The sequence below is a fragment of the Vulpes vulpes genome, chromosome 15 (assembly GCF_048418805.1).
Source record: "Vulpes vulpes isolate BD-2025 chromosome 15, VulVul3, whole genome shotgun sequence".
NCBI lineage: Eukaryota > Metazoa > Chordata > Mammalia > Carnivora > Canidae > Vulpes > Vulpes vulpes.
The window spans coordinates 71,994,841-72,013,856 of record NC_132794.1 but is presented as its reverse complement, the minus strand read 5'-3'; the positions used below and the strand labels follow the sequence as shown (position 1 = coordinate 72,013,856).

General features: G+C 54.5%; 1 protein-coding gene across 2 annotated transcripts; it reads left to right on the top strand.

Moving 5' to 3' along the window:
• Positions 1-298: 298 nt before the first annotated feature.
• CLN6 (CLN6 transmembrane ER protein) lies at positions 299-17,602 on the top strand. Of its 2 annotated transcripts, XR_011997439.1 has the most exons (8): positions 305-499; positions 6,948-7,062; positions 11,832-11,930; positions 13,016-13,204; positions 13,408-13,463; positions 14,272-14,394; positions 15,945-16,694; positions 16,973-17,602. XR_011997439.1 is itself a non-coding variant. In XM_072738919.1 (7 exons), the coding sequence occupies exons 1-7, from the start codon at positions 414-416 to the stop codon at positions 16,213-16,215; spliced, it is 939 nt and encodes a 312-aa protein (XP_072595020.1). In that variant the 5' UTR covers positions 299-413; the 3' UTR covers positions 16,216-17,602. The 2 variants fall into 2 exon arrangements, 1 of the variants encoding a protein (XP_072595020.1); XM_072738919.1 differs by having other exon boundaries at positions 299-499; positions 15,945-17,602.
• Positions 17,603-19,016: the final 1,414 nt, after the last annotated feature.

Genomic DNA, 19,016 nt, shown 5'->3' with positions numbered 1-19,016 from the left:
GCTCCGCCCCCACCCCCGGCTCCGCCCACCTCCCCGCGGCCCCTCTTCCTCCTCACGGCTCCGCCCCCACCCCCGGCTCCGCCCACCTCCCCCGCGGCGCTGACCCCGCCCCGGGCCCCGCCCCCGCATCCGGCTCCGCCCACCTCCCCAGCTGCGCCGGCCCCGCCCCCGCCCCGCCCACCTCCGCGGCGCCGGCCCCGCCCCCCGATTCTCCGGCTCCGCCCGCCTCCCCCCGCGGCGCCGGCCCCGCCCCAGGCCCCGCCCCAGGCCCCGCCCCCGCGCCTCCGCCCCGCCGGCCCGCCCCGCGCTGGGTGTCCGCCGCTCTGGCCGCCGCCGCCGCCGCCGCCCGGCCGCACTGTGCTTCCCCCAACTTGGAGAGCGGGGCCGAGGCGCCGGCCGCCGGCAGGGCAGCCATGGAGGCAGCGGCGCGGAGGCGGCAGCATCCGGGAGCGGCGGGCGGTGCGGGCGCGCAGCCGGGCGCCTCCTTCCTGCAGGCCAGGTGGGCGCGCGCCGGCGCGGGGAGCGAGGCCGCGGCCCCCACGTGACGCGGGCGGCGGCGGCGGGCGGGGCTGGCGGGGCCGGGGGTGGGCGGCCGTGGGGCCGGCGCGGTCGCCCTGCGCTGCCCCGGAGTCCACCGCGCTTCCCCTCCCGGGGCCGCCCCGCTGCCCGCGCGGCTCGAGGACCGTCGCCCCTCGGGAGGCCCGGCAGGGGCCCAGGGACGGGGCGGGGAGGCGGCGCGCGCTCGGCCCCGACGCACCTGCGCGCCCCGGGGCCCCGGCCTCGGGGTCCCCCTGAGCGGAGTAGGACTGGGGTTTTGGTGTCAACGGGAGCGACGTGTGGAAGCTCGCCTGCCGAGAAGGAAAGAGCAGGAGGGCTTTTCTCACTCGGAGGGGTGGGGGGGAGCACGGGAACCACCTTTTAGTCCCCCCCCCCCCCCCGTTTTGCCTTCATCCCGTCGTACAGGCCCTCGCTTTAAGGAGGCATCTTTGGTTGCCCGGTGCTGCGGCGGGCACTGAAGAGGTGGGTAAGGTGAAGCCCCAAGGGGCTGAGGTCGTCTTGGAGAGCTTCGTGGAGGAAGCGGCCCCGAGCTGAGGCTCAGAGCATTCAGTAGGCGACTAGGGAGGGAAGGTTCGAGTCGGGGGAGGAGGTGGTGGAAAGTTTGGGGAAAGTCAGGTGGTCTGCGGTGCACAGCAGCGAGAGGATGTGGACTGAATGGGAAGGGCCTTTCCTGGCCGCAGGACTGGGACTAGAGTGGAAGCCTGGACTGCATTTTTTTTTTTTAAGATTTTATTTATTTATTCATGAGAGACACACACAGAGAGAGAGAGGCAGAGACACAGGTAGAGGGAGAAGCAGGCTCCATGCAGGGAGCCCGACGAGGGACTCTATTCCGGGTCTCCAGGATCACGCCCTGGCCTGAAGGCAGGTGCTAAACCACTGAGCCACCCGGGATCCCCTAGACTGCATATTTTAAGGAAATTTAAGGAGACGCTCACCCTCAGGCAACTGTGCCTACTTAAATGCTGAGCCCTGTGTGCCTACCTTGCCTCACCCTAGCTCCTGCCCTAAATGGCGGGTTAAAAATACAGCCTTTATTTTACAAGTACAGGAGAGCCATGGAAGGTTTTTGAGCACTAGTGCTCTCAGAGTCAATTTTAGAAAGCCTGGTATGATCTGGGATGAGGGGAGAGTCTGAGAGACTTGGCTGAGGGTAGCTCTTTCCTCTGCTACTGAGGGTCATCTCTCTTCTGGATCCCCTTCAAGTTGGGGATCTTTGACTGCCCTGAACTGTGGCAGCCCAGTTAGAACAGTCGTCGGTATCAAATATGATCGCCACTTTAACTCCCGTGTGGGGCTTCCATATGCAGTATCTTAGTCTTTTTATATTTTGTATTATATGGAAACATACACATATTTTCTGTCTGTACAAAAACATATATATATATATATATATATATATATATATATATTTTTTTTTTTTTTTTAATATGAGGCCCAGAGAGATTACATCATTTGCCTGCAAGAACCAGGATCTAAACCCAGGGCTTCTGCTTGTACTTCCACTTGGGCTGCTGAGGACCAGTGTTCACCTTTACTCCTGTATGAGCTCACTACCGGCCACCGTGCTCCCTGGGAATGGCACGAGGACTGACTGCCACCCTCTATGACCATTTTCAGTATCATTGTTGCTGAACACAATAGACAGAATCATCTTGTCTAGTTCCCAAAATGCTTAGATTTCCTCTGCTGCCCCCATGCTTTGCTTACACGCCTCTAATGACACCTTTCAAGGTGGCCCATTCCAGCTGCCTGTGCTGTTGACACTTTTTGTATTCCTATCAAAGTAATACATGCCTGTCGTTAAATAATACAGATGGGCTTAGAGTAAAAAAACAGTGGTTCTCTCTTCCACCTTTCCCTGGCACCAGAGACAACAGTAGCTTCTTTTAGCTGTTTCTACCATAATTAAATCCATATTTTAAAATATTAACAAGTGGGCAGCCCTGGTGGCCCAGCGGTTTAGCGTCGCCTTCAGCCCAGGGTGTGATCCTGGAGACCCGGGATCAAGTCTCATGTTGGGCTCCCTACTATTTGCCTGCTTCTCCCTCTGCCTGTCTCTCTGCCTCTGTCTCTCTCTCATGAATAAATAAATAAAAATCTTTAAAAAAATAAATAAAATATTAACAAGTCTTATGTAACACTTTCTGTGGTCCAGATCCTGCTCTAACGTTTTGCACATAATAATTCAATCGCAACTCTTGAGATAGGATCTGCTATTATCATTCAATTTACAGATGAGAACATTGAGGCCCAAGAGAGATTAAGTAACTTGCTCAAGATCTGGCTGGTGGCAAAGCTAGGATGTGAACCCAGGTGGTCTCCAAAGTCCATGTCCTTAAAAGCTGTACTCAACTGCCATTTCTTGATTTATCTTGTGTAGCTTCTAAGATAATGTTTATTTATTTTTTTAAGACTTTATTTATTCACGAGAGGCACAGAGAGAGAGAGAGAGGCAGAGACACAGGCAGAGGGAGAAGCAGGCTCCATGCAGGGATCCCAATGTAGGACTTGATTCCCAGTCTCCAGGATCACACCCTGGGCTGAAGGTGGCACTAAACCGCTGAGCCACCTGGGTGCTTTCATATTCTTAAGGGTAATGGTATTTACCTGCTGTTTTTAAGGCATAATTGCCTTCATGTTTTGTGTGTGAATGGATTCTAAACTTTGAAAATCAGTATACAATATTTTTATTAGTTAAGCCATGTAAACATTCCCTGCAAAGCCAAGGAATGTTTGATAGTACCATATGCTGTCTTATATTGTTTTTGTTTTTCCTGGGGTTTCTAATTGCCTTTCTTTTCCCTTCTTATTATATGCCTTCACTTTCTCATTTTTTGTTCAAGCTTTCCATCATGTCAGGTATTTTACTGTTCTTTATATAGAACCAAAATTAATCCCCTCTGTAGTTCCTATTTATGGGTCCCTGCTTGACTCCACCATGGTTGGGTCCTTCCTTTTCTGCCAGGCAGTCCTGCACATGCTGACTGCTTTGAATATTTCAGCTGTATGTTATGTGGTCCCTGCCTGTCATGGTGTCAGTTCCCTCATATGGTACACTTGTAAAGCTGTGGAGGAGAGAAAAGGCTATCCTTGTCTTGGGTTACCTGCCATTCACTAGTGTTCTCAGCTGTAGTTTCTGATGACAGATCTAGAGCTGGCACAGGCTGGGGGTTCATTGTGTGAAGTCTGTGGAGTCAGGAACTTGGGACCGGCTTGAGGTTGCTCATCCCCAGGACAAGAACTAGCGGAGAGGATGCCAATGCCCTCTGTGATCTGCCACCTGGAGTCACAGTCCCAACGAAAGAAAACCAGTCAGATGCTAACCAGTCTTGATTCCCAAGCTGAGTGGGATCTGCCTCTTTTTTCCTGCCCTGCTAAACCAGGGATCTTCATTAACTGAGATGCCCCCTTCGGTAGAAGAGGAAATAATGGCTGAGCCCCTAGTATATACTAGGTATCCGCAGCTTCCAGAGACCCATTCGTAAGTGCTTCTCCAGGCTTTCAAAATACCTTTCTTCTCTGTAGCAAACATCCTACTCTTTGACCACTTTGGAGGTTTCCAGAATAAAACATTGAGAGTTTATCCTCTCTCCTGCCAAGTTCTTTACACCTGGAGGTTCTCACCATCTGCTTTTTGAGTCCTTGACTAATAGTCACTAAAGGGAAGGGCACATGGACCCTCTAAGCCAGTTGTTCATCTCAGACTCATCTCTGAACAATGGTCACATTGAATTTCCGAATATCTGCCCAGCCTGAAGCCCAGCCAGTCCCTCACTTCTCTTCGTCTCAGCCGATAATAAGCCCAGGCATTCAACTCCATGCAGTGCCTTCCTCACTTTCACCCCAGGCCTTTGATCATGCTCTCCTGCTTTTCTGCCTACTTAAATCCACCTATTCATGCTTCCAGGCTCTCTTCCTTCATACAGGCTTTGCATTCTGATCTCTTCATATGTCACATAGTTTATTATAATAGAAACAGAATAGGAAACTATTTAGAGCACAGGTCTTGAGTTCATAAAGACACAGGTTTGGATTTGTGCTGTTCAGGGCTCCTGGACAAGTGACATAAAGCTAGTGTGAACTCTAGTACCCTTAGCAAAAAAGGAGTGTATTTGTTCATGTGGCCAAACCATTAGCTTGGGGTTGCCTAGAACTCTCGGGCTTTTCCTCATGTTTTTCTCTGGTCTTCTCTGCAGGGTTGCTTCATTCTTGCCTGGCTGCCCTTTGAGGTTGGCACGCGTTGGCCACAGGCAGCCCTGGGCTTGCAGCCTTAGCACCCCAGTGCCAGAAGGGAAGACACTCTCTCCACCAACTCTAGTTGGAAAAGCCTCACTGGGTTGGCTTAGGTCACCAGCCCTGCCTTTGGCCAAGGAAACATCATCTCTTACTAGAAGAAGCTTGAAGTGGGAAGTTGGCTGACAAAAGGAGTAGTTGCTGCAGCGCCTTACTACATGGGTGATCTTGGCTAAGCACTTAACCCCTGTAAGCCTCAGTATCCTCTTCTGCAACACAAGAGGGGAACAGCCTCGTGCAGGTTGCTGCCAGCATTCAGTGAGATGGTGCAGGTGAAGCTCCTAGCACAGCACACACCAGCACTCAATAAATGTGGGGGACGGGAACGCTGAGTAGAAGGGACAAGAAGGCTTGACCCAAGAGAAGCCCCCTCCACCTGTCTTGCCTGCCACCAGAGGATGATGAGATCCTCCCCTCCTCCCGCTCCAGGAGCTTTGCCCCTCTGCCTCTGGGCTGCTCCACCAGCCCACTGTGGGCCATGCTTAGATTGGCTGAAAGGAATCCCAGAAAGTGACAGAAGCAATAGCAGTGCAGAGAAGAGGGAACCCTTCATGTCGCCTCTAAGCTAATATTGGCCAGTAAAAAGAATGAGTAACTGGTAATTGAGATTGTTTTAAATCATCCAGTAATCTCTCAGCACAAACCAGGAACTGAGCTGAGAACTCTGGGTGATCAGGACCATTCACACAGCTCCTGTTCTTGGCATAAATAGAGCAATAAAATTCACACCTCAAATCATCTTAGGAATAGCAGGCTGCTTGTCGTCACCGGAGGCATGCAAGTAGTGTCAGGGACATTGTGAAGAGGATTTGGACTCTGATGAGGAAGTTGATGAGTTGAGAAAACCTTAAAAGTCACTCATCTTCTTGAGGGGCTCGGTAAGAGCAAAACTCCAGACCCATGATGTCATGGCGAGACTGGGGGTTAGAGATGAAGCACCCCTGGAGTGGGGCTGGTGGGGCTTTGGGAAAAGCTTCATCAGGAAAGCCATCCTGGAGGAAGTGGCATATTCACTGGCCCTTGAACTTCAGCTTATCTGTGAAAAGCAGATGGCTAACTGCTTTGCAGGAGGGACAAGTGTCCAAAGATGTGTTTTCAGATGGCATTCCACTTCTTGCCATGTTTCTTGTGTCACCTTGCAGGGTGTCCCTGCTGGAGCATTGCACTGTGGATGAGTGACACCAGAGGCCTTATTTTTCCTTCCTCCTGCCTGGTTCAGGATCTGAGGGAAAGGGCCTGTTGGTCCCAGTCTTTAGTCTATAAGGCAGGTCTCACTGGAGGGCTCTGATAGCTCCAGCTCAGGTCACATGCCCATCTGGTGGCCCAATCCCTGTGGACATGATGCTGGCAGCGAGGTCATAACTATAAGCTATGGAGCCTAATCATTTGGGTGCAAATATTTAACTATAGGGGCACCCGGGTGGCTCAGCAGTTGAGCGTCCGCCTTTGGCCCAGGATGTGATCCCAGGATCCGGGATCGAGTCCCACATCAGGCTCCCTGCATGGAGCCTGCTTCTCCCTCTGCCTGCGTCTCTGCCTCTCTCTCTCTCTCTCTGCGTGTCTCTCATGAATAAATAAAGTCTTAAAAAAAAACTTGTCTATAATTTTGGGCAGGTTACATAACATCTTGGACCTCAGCTTTTTCACTTGTAAAATGGGGCTAATATTCCAACCTCAAAGGGTTTCTGTAAGGATTAAAAGAGTTAGATGAGAATGCGCGTGGAATACAGCAAGTATTCAATAAAGGTTCACTGCTGTCATCTATCAGCATGAGATGCATTTTCGAGCCACATTGCATCCTTTGCCCTAGTTCATTTCCCCGTTATTCTATAGGTGAGAACGCCCCCAAAGAAACTGCCGGTTTAGCAGTTTCCTTCCTGAATCACGGAGAAGCTAACCTAATGTTGGGGCAGCTGGAATCCATTCCCAGGACGCATTCCCCTTGGCCTCAGAGCCAGTATTTCCAGCAGAGCTCTTCCTGGCAATGAATACCCCTACCCTCGAGTCCCCATACCTTTCTGTGGCTCATCTCAGGGGGAAGGTTCCCATGGGAGCAGAGAAGAGCTGACCTCTCTTGTCTGGTTGCTTCTCAGGCACAGCTCTGGCAAGGCTGATGAAGCTGCTGGCACAGCTCCCTTCCACCTCGACCTCTGGTTCTACTTCACCCTGCAGAACTGGGTTCTGGACTTTGGCCGCCCCATCGCCATGGTGAGTGTGAAGCCGTGGACAGAGCCCCTACCAGCAGTGAGGACACAGTGTGACCTGAATTTGCCAAGTGACCTTAGACAAGTCACTTTCCCTACAGTAAACTGGGAGGCTAGACCTGGATGTTTCCGTGTCCTTTAGCTCTGTGACTGTGCCAGCGAGTGGGGGTCCCGAGGGCCTGCATCGTCATACTGTGCCCTGACTCTCACAGGGGAACTGGTGGCCCTAAACAGTGATATTGTGTCTCTGTCCATCCCACCACCCCACACCCAGATTTAGCCAAATCACCAAGCCATGCTGTGCGGTGTGGGAAAGAAAGCAGAGCATCCCCACAGTCTTGGCATAATACTATTATTTTTCTGGAGGTAAAGAGTCTAGGTTGATTTTGTGTATCATGACTCTGAGCCCCAGGTAATTTTTAGTGCTGTCTGTGAAACCATCTCCTTCCTTCCAGGGCTACTTCATGCATCAGTGTACAGTGGTGGCCTCCACAGAGATTAATGCAGAAAGAGCACTGAAACCCCTGGCTTGTAATAAGTAGGTAGGTAGGTAGGTAGATAGATAGATAGATAGATAGATAGATAGATAGATAGATAACAGAATGTGAATATATTGAGTGAGGTAGCACCATGTACCAGGTGGTTAATTTGTGTGTGTGTGTGTGTGTGTGTGTGTGTTAAAGATAACTATATCCAATACTGGAACAGACACCTGGCACATGCTAGTGGAAATGCAAATTAGCAAAGCCCTTTTGGAAAGCAGTTTGTCCAAGTGATAACTAGGAGCCTAGAAAAGTGCTTGGCATAAATGCTTGATGCACTTTTATTTTTATTATTATTTTTCAAAGGATTTTATTTATTTATTCATGAGAGACACAGAGAGAGTAGCAGAGACACAGGCAGAGGGAGAAGCAGGCTCCATGCAGGGAGCCCGATGTGGGACTCAATCCCAGGACCCCAGGATCATGACCTGAGCTGACAGCAGATGCTCAACCACTGAGCCACTCAGGTGCCCCTTTTTATTATTTTTTTAAAGGTTTATTTATTTTAGAGAGTGCTTGCATGGGTGGGTAGGGGGAGTGGCAGAGGGAGAGGGAGAGAGAGACTCTCAAGCAGACTCCACAGTCAGCGCAGAGCCCAAATTGGGGCTGATCTTAGGACTCTGAGGTCATGTGACCTGAGCCGAAATCAAGAGTCAGACGCTCAATGGACTGAGCCACCCAGGCACCCCTCAATGCACTCTTATTGAAGGAATAATAATAGTAATAATAGGAAAGTAGGAATAGTGATTAACATACATTGAGTGCTTGCTCTGTTCTAAACTCTTTATGTGTTTAAATTTATTGGATCCTCACCTCACCACTCTTATTTTACAGATGGGAAGACCCAAGGATAGAGAGGGCAGTTAACTAGCTCGGGGTGGCCCAAATAGCAAGGGGAAGAGCCAGCACCTGCACCCAGGCACTCACCCCCTTCCTGCCCTGTATATATCCAGAACTCTAATATGTTAACCCTCCTGACCCAGTAAGACCCCTTCTAAGAATCTGCCCTGAAGATGTAATCAGCAAGGAGACAACAGCCTCTATAACCAAAGGTGTTCCCTACAGCGTTGCTTACCTGGGACGTGACTTCAGCGTCCAGCAGTAGGTGCTGGGCAAATCAGCTTTCTGTATCTGGTATAGAGAACATTATCTGGCCATTAAACATGGACAGTCTGGAGCAGCCTGGGTCGTTTGGGAGAAAAGTTGTGGCGGTGGCATGCATAGTGCCGGATTGCAAGTCAGTGACAATCTCAACATCTTGTATACGTGAGTCAGACACTTGAAGGGAATTAAGAAAAGCTTTTCTAGGGCACCTGGGTGGCCCAGTTGGTTAGGCGGCAACTCTTGATTTCTGCACAGGTCAGGATCTCAGGGTCCTGGGATCAAGCCCTGAGTCAGACTCTGCACTCAGCAGCTCAGCACAGTCTCCTTGGGATTCTCTCCCTCGGCCCCTCCCCCTGGCTCATTCTCTTTCTCTCCCTTTCTCTCTCTCTCTCTCTCTCTCTCTCTCAGATAAAAGAATAAATAAATCTTTAACATAACAACAAAGAAAGCTTTTCTGGCAGCACTTTTGGGGCAGACTTGGGGTGGATACCGTTTCTCCTTTCTGCAGACTCTCTGTAAGATTTATGTTTTTTCAGTGTGGGAGAAAGAAGAGAGCCTGAGCCAAGAGTCAGGGTACCTGGTCAGCTTTGTGGGTGACTTTAAGCAAGTCACTGTCTGCTAGGCTTTGGTTCTCTCATCTGTAAGAAGGCTGGTTGGCCTGGCTGCTCTGAGCTCCCTTCCCGCACAAAGGTCCCACATACTAGGGACCAAAGGAGCTGCCCATCAAACCGATGCTAAGGAGTAGGGGGGAAGTGAATACGGGAGCAGGCTCATGGCTGTCCTCTGCCCTCACTCCTTAGGACTCAGCCACAACTGGCCATGGTGGCCCATGTGGTGGCCCACATCACTTCCTCAGCCCACCCAGCCACTTAAGTGAGCTTGTTAGGAGAGTATACATATGAAAAGCTCATATATACACTGGAGCTTTTGAAATGTTGGCATGACGTCCCCAAATTTGTGATAGTGAAAAACAAACTCGTACAAGCCATAAAAGTGGTATGTAGTTAATTGTAACAGGTCAACTAATGCCCAGGTGTATGAAGAAGTATTAGATTCTCCCTTTCTATTTTTTTAAAAGATTTTATTTATTTGTTCATGAGAGAGAGAGAGAGAGAGAGAAGCAGGCTCCATGCAGGGAGCCCGACGTGGGACTCGATCCTCACTTCGGACAGTTTGGGGCACAGCTACTCACTCCTTTCTCTGCTCCTGCAAACACACATTCTTTTTCCTTTTCTAATTAAAATGAGATCTTACTTTATGCCTTTTTCTACAACTTGCTTTCCTTTAGAATATACAATGACTGTCTTTTCATGTTCGTACATACAAGGTGTCATTTCTGATAATGGCTACTTCACCTGCTAGAGTAAAGATGTGCTGTAACGTATTCGGCTCATCCTGGTTAGTTGAGGAGTCGGCCTGTTTCTGATATTTTCCTATCACAAAGACTATTTCAGCCATCACATGTATCTTTTTTTTTTTCAAAGAAATTTAAGTATGGTTGACATACAGTGTTATTTTAGTTTCAGGTGTATAACATAGCGATCCAACAATTCTATACATTATGCTGTGCTTGCCACACTTAAGTGTAGGTGCCACACCGCATTATTACAATATTATTGACTATATTCCTTATGCTGTACTTTCCAGCCTCATGACTTATTTATTTGATAACTGGAATTTTTTACCTCCTAATCCCCTCCACCTATTTTGCCCATCCCCCAACTTCTTCCCCTCTGGGACTCACCAGTTTGTTCCCTGTATTTATGATTCTGTTTCTGTGTTTGTTCATTTGTTTTTTTAGATTCCACATATAAGTGAAATCATACGGCATTTATCTTTCTCTGATTTATTTCACTTAGCATAATAGACCAAGAAGTTATTGCAAAGTGGGAAGATTCTTCTTATGACTGAGTAATGTGTTGGTGAGCACATGGTGAAAGGGTAACCCTCGAGCACTGTTGATGGAAATGTAAATCAGTACAGCCACTGTGGAAAACAGTATGGAGTTTCCTTTAAAAAAAAAATTAAAAATAGAAATATCATACAATCCAGTAACTCCACTACTGTGTATTTACCCAAAGAAAATGAAAACACCAATTCGAAAAGATGTATACACCCCTATGTTCATTGCAGCATTATTTGCAATAGCCAAATTATGGAAGCATCCCAAGTGTCCATCAATAATTGAATGGATAAAGAAGATGTGGTGTATATATCCAACATATATATCTTGATATAGATGAAGATACAGAGATACACACCGAGTAAGAGAAAAAGAGAGGAACAGAGACCTCTATCCTGGGAGTTTTATATGTGCAGGTTAGTTTTAACCAACATGGCATTTCTGAATTAAAAGAGATAAACATTTATGATTTCAACTGAAATTTGTGGTCATTGCCTGTGTCCTCAATCAACAGATACTGGAAGTCCAGTTTGGGGGGTCATAACATGTTTTGACTTTGCACAGGGGTTTTCACACTGACCCCAACAAGGCCAGGACTCACTGGGGTAGACCAGTAAGAGAGGGCTTGCCAGGCAGAGGAACTGCCCCTGGCCTGCCTCCTTTCTCAGGGAAGGTAAGAAAGAAAGAACTGAAGCTACTTTGTAGAACTCACTTATTTTCTCCTTTGTTTCCTGACGTATACTTTTGGAAGTGGTCCATGCTCAGTACTTAGAGCATGGAGCCTAGCGGTCAGGAGATCTTTTCATCATCAGAGGACTGGAAAGTGCCAGACCCCTAAGGGCCCAAGTAGACCACCTGGGCCACATCTCTTGTGTTGCAGATGGGGAAACCAAGGCCCACACAGGAGAAGGACTTGCCAGGGGTCACCCAGAAAGTTTGTGGCACCATGAAGTCCCAAAGTAGTCTCTAACTACCAGACCAATACCCAGGGACATTTATTTAGTACCCACTGGGAGAGGGGCGTAGAGTCAGGCTCTGGATTTGCCTCTACTTGTGTGCCTGGGGATACCTTCTTTGGGACTCAGTTTGTCTGGGTACCGTAGGGCTGCCAGGAGGATCCCCAGAGATCACAGAAAGAATTAAGTATGTGTGGAGGAGGTGGGAGCCAACTCTCCGAGGGCCTTCCAGGCCTGGGTGAACACCATTTCTTCCCTTGCTCCCCAGCTGGTGTTCCCACTCGAATGGTTTCCACTCAACAAGCCCAGCGTAGGGGACTACTTCCACATGGCCTACAACATCATCACGCCCTTCCTGCTGCTCAAGGTACAGTCCCAGCCTCCCTGCCCTCCCTTCTCACCCTCATCCTTCCTCCCTGGCAGGAGGCTGGTGCCAAGCCCTGGGAGTCATGGAGGCCAGTGGAAGCAGGCCTACCCTTCCTGAGCCTGGGGGGTGAAGGCTGTGGCAGAGGGACACACCAAGGGCCTGGCGAGGAGGGATGCAGAAGCCCTCCCCGAGGAGGGGTGTTTGATTTGGGCTTCAGCCTGGTGTACCAGGGGATGATGTGCAAGAGGTGCTCAGGCAAAAGGACCCGAAGACAGGGCCATGCTTGTGAAACCACAGTAATTTTGGGGAAGCTGAAGCAGAAGGAGTGACTGGGCTGGTTGTCTGGGGGAGAAGTCAGGGACCAGTTGGGAAGGCAGGTAGGGTCCAGGTGGCAGCAGTGGAGGTGACCTTTACTCTGGCCTGGAGATCTGGGAGCACAGAGCTAGCCAGGGCCGCCGGCTTGGCAGGTGCAAGTAAGGGCTCTTAAAACAACTATTGCCATGTGCCATCCTCATCATTTTGTTTCTGGAAAGATGCTTCTAATCTCCAAAAGTAAGAAAGGTATGATGCTAGAATTCAGAGGAATCTTAAATAGTTTGGTTTCCAAAGCATCTGCCCTCCCCTCACCCCGCCACCCCCCACCACCACCACCACCACCACACTTCCCTGACATTTTCTTTGTGCTTACCATGGGCCAGTGGCTCAGAAACCAGAGGGTCCCACTGCTGAGCCAGCCCAGCCACCCAGAGGCACACCTGGGGGTAGGGAGAGGGCCGGGCATTGTGCCTGGATGCCTGTGTTGAAGGCCTGGCTGTCACTTCTACCATGTGGTTAGTGTGTGACCTTGGGCAATCAGCTAGTCCCACTGAGTCTGCTCCCTGGGGAAAGGGGGTGCTGTTTCCCAGCTCATGCTGGCTTCACGGGGATTGCCTGAGACTGGAGGCTGGCTTAGCCTGCTAACGGGACCCACCAATTCCGGAGTGACTTTTCAGCCGGTGGCATGCATCCGACCCCAGGCATGAGGGGGGCGCAGGGGTGTCTCCTGTTGCGGTGGAGGCTGAGCCTCGGCCTCCCTCCAACCTCAGCTCATCGAGCGGTCCCCTCGCACCCTGCCCCGCTCCGTGATCTACGTCAGCATCATCACCTTTGTCATGGGCGCCAGCATCCACCTGGTGGGCGACTCCGTGAACCACCGCCTGCTCTTCAGTGGCTACCAGCACCACCTGTCTGTCCGCGAGAACCCCATCATCAAGAATCTGAACCCCGAGACGCTGGTGAGGCCTCCCCCCCCCATGCAAAGCCCTGTGGGTCGGGCCGTCCTGGAGCCAGAGAGCCCCGCCGCCCGCCCTCCTGACCTGCTGGAGGCGCCCTGCTGGGGAGAGGGACCCCTTGGGAGAGGGGGGGCGGGGGGGGGGTGGTATGAGGGCGGCTGGGGGAGGCCCGCCCCGGCACCTCCCGGTGCACCTGCCGCCCTCAGATCGACTCCTTCGAGCTGCTCTACTACTACGACGAGTACCTGGGCCACTGCATGTGGTGAGTGATGGGCCCTGGCCCAGGGTGCCCGGGTCGCGGGGGGGCGGGAGCCCCTGGGAGCGGGGCGCGGCAGTGCCCGCGGCGGCCACTAGAGGGCAGCCGGCAGCCGGCCCTGTGCCCCCGGAGCCGCGGGGAGGGCGCGGCCGAGGCCCCGTCCCGGAGCCCGGGGTCTGGGGGGAGGTCGGGGCGAGGCGAGGAGGGCCGGCTGGACTTCGGGGGGCGCGGCTGCGTGCCCGCTCCTGCAAGTCCCGGGAGAGCCCCCCTGCACCCCGAGGGCGGCGGAAGCCTCCCAGCTGTGCGCAGCCCCCCCACCTCGCGGGACAGCCGGCGGGGAGCGGGCTGGGGGGCGGGTGCAGCCAGCCGGCTCGCTCAGGGGGCCTCCCGCGTGTCCGGGATCCGGGCACCACCTGGCAGTCCGGGGGCCTGGCCTGGCCTCCCGGGGGCCTGGCCTGGCCTCCCGGGGGGCCCCGGGGAAGGGAGGAGGGGCGGGCCGGGAGTGTAGCCCCCCCAGGCGGCGGGGGGGGGGGCACCGGTGAGGGGGCTTCACAGAGCCCCTGCAGGACCTGGAGCCTGTGGTCCCCAGCCCTGGAGTAGGTGGGGGGCACCCCCTCAGACCCCCTCCCCGCGCAGGGAGGTGCGCCCCCCGGCAGCATAGGCGGCCTGTGGGCCTCTGATGTGCATGTGCCCCAGCCTGGACCCCAGCCTGCCCCCCCCAGCCCGGGGAGGACCCACCGGGAGGGCTGGTGGGGGGGGAGCGCTGGGTGAGCGGGAGGGTGTGCACAGGCCTGAGACACGCTCCCTGTTGCAGGTACGTCCCCTTCTTCCTCATCCTCTTCATATACTTCAGTGGCTGCTTCACTCCCACCAAGGCCGAGAGTTCAATGCCGGGGGCAGCCCTGCTCCTGGCCATGCCCAGTGGCCTCTACTATTGGTGAGCGGACCTGGACCTGGGGGGCGGGCGGGGGCGCCAAGTGAGCCAGGCAGTAAAAACGTGCCCTGGGCTCCTGCTTCCCCCTCTGTCTAGCGGGGACGGTGGCAGTGCCGTGTGGTAGCCTCTCTGTCACCGGGAGGCCAGGCCTGAGTGCAGCCTCTCCACCCTCATGCCCCTCTGCCCCAGCTCACAGAACCCCAGTGCTACCTTGGGCCCAACAGAATCCACCTGTAATACCAAACCCATAGAGCCTGGTGGGCCTCAGTTTCCACCTGTGCGAAGTGGGAAAGTCCTTGCTCGTCTCCATCTCAGGAGATGGCGAGGATCTAGCAGGGCAGAAGGAGGCTTCGTGAACTGTAAAGCACTATGAAGGTGACAAGGACAGAGAAGGGGAAGTCCGTGGCAACTCCGGCCTCAGCCAGGCTCCTACCTCTCCTCTGTCACTTCTGCCCCAGGGACAGGCTCCGGGATGTCCTGGGAAGAACCGGACCCTTCTCTGATGGGAAGCTTGCCTCAGAATGAGAAGGGTCTTTTTTCATGGAGCCAGATCCCTAGGGTCCGTCCCTGGGTCTGTCCCCTGCCCTGCGGAGAGGATGGACCAGGGCCAATTGGTATGCCCCCTGACGACAGGGCGAGAAAGAATGAGTGGCACCCACAGCAAGAAGGAAGGTGGTTCGACATGGGCAGGGCTTTCTGTGCAGTTCTGACCCACAGGGTGTTAACGCGGAGGTGGCCACAATAGGAGCAGCAGCCATTTAAGCCACGCGCTTTTCCGAGTAAGAGATGTACACAGTTCCTGCAGGTCTTACCTCCGGAGAGCCAGGCCCATTTATGCCCTCTCTGAGTGAGAACACGGAAGCTCCAGGATGTCCTGTAAATTCCCCGAGGTCACACAGCCACTGAGCTGTAGAGCTATAATTCCTCGAGTGGAATGGTCAGCATCCTGGCTCTCCCTGGAGGCAGGGGAGTGGACCAGACAACACATGTTACTGGATTCCTGGCCACGTGCTAAGCACTGCCCTGGGAGCTGCAGAGAACCCTGGGAGGTCTGGGACTGTCCCAGCCCTCAAGGAGACAGAAGTGACCACCCCTATGAATTGCAACTGCATTCCCAGACTCAAATGCCTATAGGAGCCAGGCTGGTAACAGAGAGGCATCGAGGAAGCAATAGGGAGTGGTGGGGAGTGCGGCAAACAGTAGCCACATGCTCTTTCTAGAGGGGACGGCTGCCTTCTCCTGTAATCAGTTGTTGTCATGTGGGAATAGGGGCCTAATGTGACCAAAGAAACCAGAAATCCATACTTTCTGCTACTCTGTTACTTAAACATTGGTAACAAACTCAACATTTTAAAAAATGGCAGCTATACGAGCCAAATTATCATGCTGCCCACGGGGCTGTGGCTCGGAGTAGTATGGTTCCCTGAGCCCCCTGTTACGTGAGCTGCTCTGACCGGCTGGGAGGGCACCCTGGTATGTGGGTACAGCGAGGGATGCCGGGCAGGACAGAGCTGTGATGGGCCCCGACTCACCTCACCTGCTGGCCTTTCCAGGTACCTGGTCACCGAGGGCCAGATCTTCATCCTCTTCATCTTCACCTTCTTCGCCATGCTGGCCCTTGTCCTGCACCAGAAGCGGAAGCGCCTCTTCCTGGACAGCAACGGCCTCTTCCTCTTCTACTCCTTTGCTCTCACCCTCCTGCTTGTGGCCCTGTGGGTCGCCTGGCTCTGGAACGATCCCGTGCTCAGGAAGAAGTACCCGGGTGTCATCTACGTCCCCGAGCCCTGGGCCTTCTACACCCTCCACGTCAGCAGCCACCCCTGAGTCCCAGGCAGCGGCCACTCGGGGCCCTGCCTGGAGGGAGATGAGCTGTAGCGAGTGTGTGAGTGTGGGATGTGTGTATCCGCCCCCGTGGATGTGCAGGTATCACGGCATTGGTAGGGATGTGTGTTGTGCACATGGACAAGGGTGTGTGTGTGTGTGTGTGCGCGCACGCAGGCGTATGTATGTGTGTCTGCTTATGTGTAACTGGTAACAGGACATTGGTGAGGGTGTGCATCGTGCACTCGGACAGGTGTGTGTGTACGCGCGTGCGCATGTGCAGAGTGCACCATCATAATACTCAGTTGTTTGGATCAAGTTTCTCTTTGGTTTGGATCTTTTCAGGTTGGGATATAGTTTCAGGCAGTGCGTCCAGGCCGAGGTCGGGGCCCTGCCTTCTCGTGCACCTGACTGGAGCCGGGCCTCCTCATGCGCTGCGCGGGCCGGTCTCTTCCGGGGTGTCCTCTGGCCACGCTGTGTAGGTGGGTGGGGCAGCAGCAGTTGAGGGGACTGGGCATGTCACCGTCCCACCTGGCTCACCCCTTAGACCTGCCCTGACCCTGCAGGCCGGGTGACAAAGGTTAAGTTCACTTTCTGGGCGTTGTTGAGCAAAGCGCATCCCTCCCCTGGTCCTCACTTGCACTGGCGGGGCTCAGGGCCCAGAGTGTGTCGGGGGGCTGGTTGTGGTCTCCTCTTGGGGCAGCCTCTGGGATGGATGGAAAGTTCTTTCCTGTCACTGACCTCTGCTACCCCCGGGTAGGGTACGTGCACCTCAGATCCCCACCCAAACTCAGGTCACACGGAGCGTTGAGCCACCCAACTCTGGAGAGCCGGAGGCCAGCCGCCTCCCCTGACCACAGCCCGGTCTCAGGGCCTCCAGCCATTTCCCTCTACTGGAAGCTGCCTCCCTGCTCCCCACCGGAACTGCGGCACCCCTTCCTGGCAGCCTGCCCGGGATGTTTGAGCTGCAGCTCCCAGTATTTCCTGAGCCCCATTAGAGGGCCAGGGGGGCTCTTGGGGCTGTTGGGGGCCGGGAACCGGAGGCCTTGTCTCAGCCTGAATCTCATGCCTTTGCTCGTGGCCCTGCTCCCAGAAAAGGGAGGCATCGCTCCCAGCAGGACGCCCCAGGCCCACGTCCCCCCGGCCTTGGGGCCAGGTGTGCCCACACAGCTGCCCACGCAGTCCCCCTTTCCAGCCAGCACTGGCTCCGCGAGCTGGGGGTCTCGGGGCCTTGCCTTCCCCGGGGCCTTGCGCCTCTCCTGTGTCCTCAGGGAGCCCCAGGCCTCAGCTCCTTTCATGTTGGGGCCCCTCTACAGCCCCCCTTAGAGGTCCCCCAGCCCCTGGTCGGACGGGTGGAGGGACGTGTGAATAAAGACCAGCGTGGAGCCAAGCCTGGCTGGTGGCCGCTTCTTGCTTCACGCGTGACTTGGGGGGGTGGAGGGGGTGCCCTGGGGCCGGGCAGAGGCCTGTGGCTAAGAGCAGGTGCTGCTGCTGCTGCTGCCTGTCGGCCTCCCGGGCCCCTCATGGGGTGCTGGGGCGTGGGGGGCTCCTCCCAGTCAGTCCCAGCCCTCTCCAGAGGAGCTGCGGATATGGGGGTGGGGAGCCAGGAGGGGCACCTCCAGGCCGCCTGCCCCCCTGCCAGCTCCTTCCAGAGGCCGGAACAGAGAGGGCGCCTTTGGGGAAGGTGAGGAGGCTGGTTGGTTGGAAGCTGGCACTGAGCCTCGAGGAGCCACTTACCCCCGCGGCCTCGGACTCCCCATGCGGCCCCCGGGACTTCTTGGGGCTCCCGTTAGCCGGGACAGGAGGTGCTCTATGTTGGCGTCGTCCCTGGATTCCTTCCTGGCCGGACGCTGCTCCTTCCAACCCGCTCTGGGCCTCTTCTCCACAGCCGCCTGCTGGTGGCCTCTGAGCAGGCCCAGTCGTGTGGGGTCTGAAGTTCATACAACTTTTAGGGGGGGTGGCAAAGGGGGAGGCCTGGCTAAAACAGCAAAAAAAAAAAGAAATTAGGTATGAGGGTTGCTGGGTGGCTCAGTCAGTTAAGCATCTGGCCCTTGATTGCAGCCCAGGTCACCATTGCAGGGTCCTGCGATCGCGCCCCGCACTGAGCTCTGCCCTTGGCCGGAGCCGGCCTGACAGTCCCTCTCCTTCCTCCCTGCTCCGCCGCAGGTGCGCTCTCTCTGTCTCTCTGCCTCGGTCTCCCTGTGTGTCTCTAAATCTTAAAAAATTAGATATGAAAGTGAACGTTTAAAATGGAAAAGACATCACAGCCCGTTATCAGTCTTGGAGATTTCGTGTCCCTCTTGCCCAAGACCTCTTTGGGCAGTTTACTCCCAAGTGCGCCCCGGAGGCCGCGGTTCTCGGTGTGGCCCTGACTGGCCGCGTCAGGATGGGAGCAGAAAGGCCCCGTCCTAACTGCCGGATCGGGAAGTCTGGTGGCGGGGTCCCGCGGGTGAACAAGTCCTGCCCCCCGCCCTGCTGCTATTGGGGCGGCTTCTAGCTTTCGTGTTGCGGTGGCGCGTGGCGCGTGGCGCGTGGCGCGCTCAAGGATGCAGCTTGACGGGTTTTAGAGGCCCTCAGGCAGCCACCCCTCCCTGGGCAGCCCTTCTTGATCACAGGCCCGCTCAGTCCAGGATGCCTGCCTCCTCCGGGAGCAGCCCCAACAGGCTAGTTCCAAGGGCTCCCCACCAGCCTCGGCTCTGCACCCCTGCCCCGCCTCCCGCATCCCACCCATCCTTCCTCAGCCCCAACCGAGGGGACTCCGACCCTCCCGCTGAAATCCTCCGGGTCGAAGCATAAGTGAGGAG

What these genes read in the sequence shown, in the direction of transcription:
- CLN6 (XM_072738919.1), top strand. Translation starts at nt 414, where the DNA reads ATGGAGGCAGCGGCGCGGAGGCGGCAGCATCCGGGAGCGGCGGGCGGT. An exon ending in TTGGCCGCCCCATCGCCATG is followed by an intron (nt 7,063 to 11,831) that starts GTGAGTGTGAAG and finishes CTTGCTCCCCAG; the next exon opens with CTGGTGTTCCCACTCGAATG. An exon ending in TACCTGGGCCACTGCATGTG is followed by an intron (nt 13,464 to 14,271) that starts GTGAGTGATGGG and finishes TCCCTGTTGCAG; the next exon opens with GTACGTCCCCTTCTTCCTCA.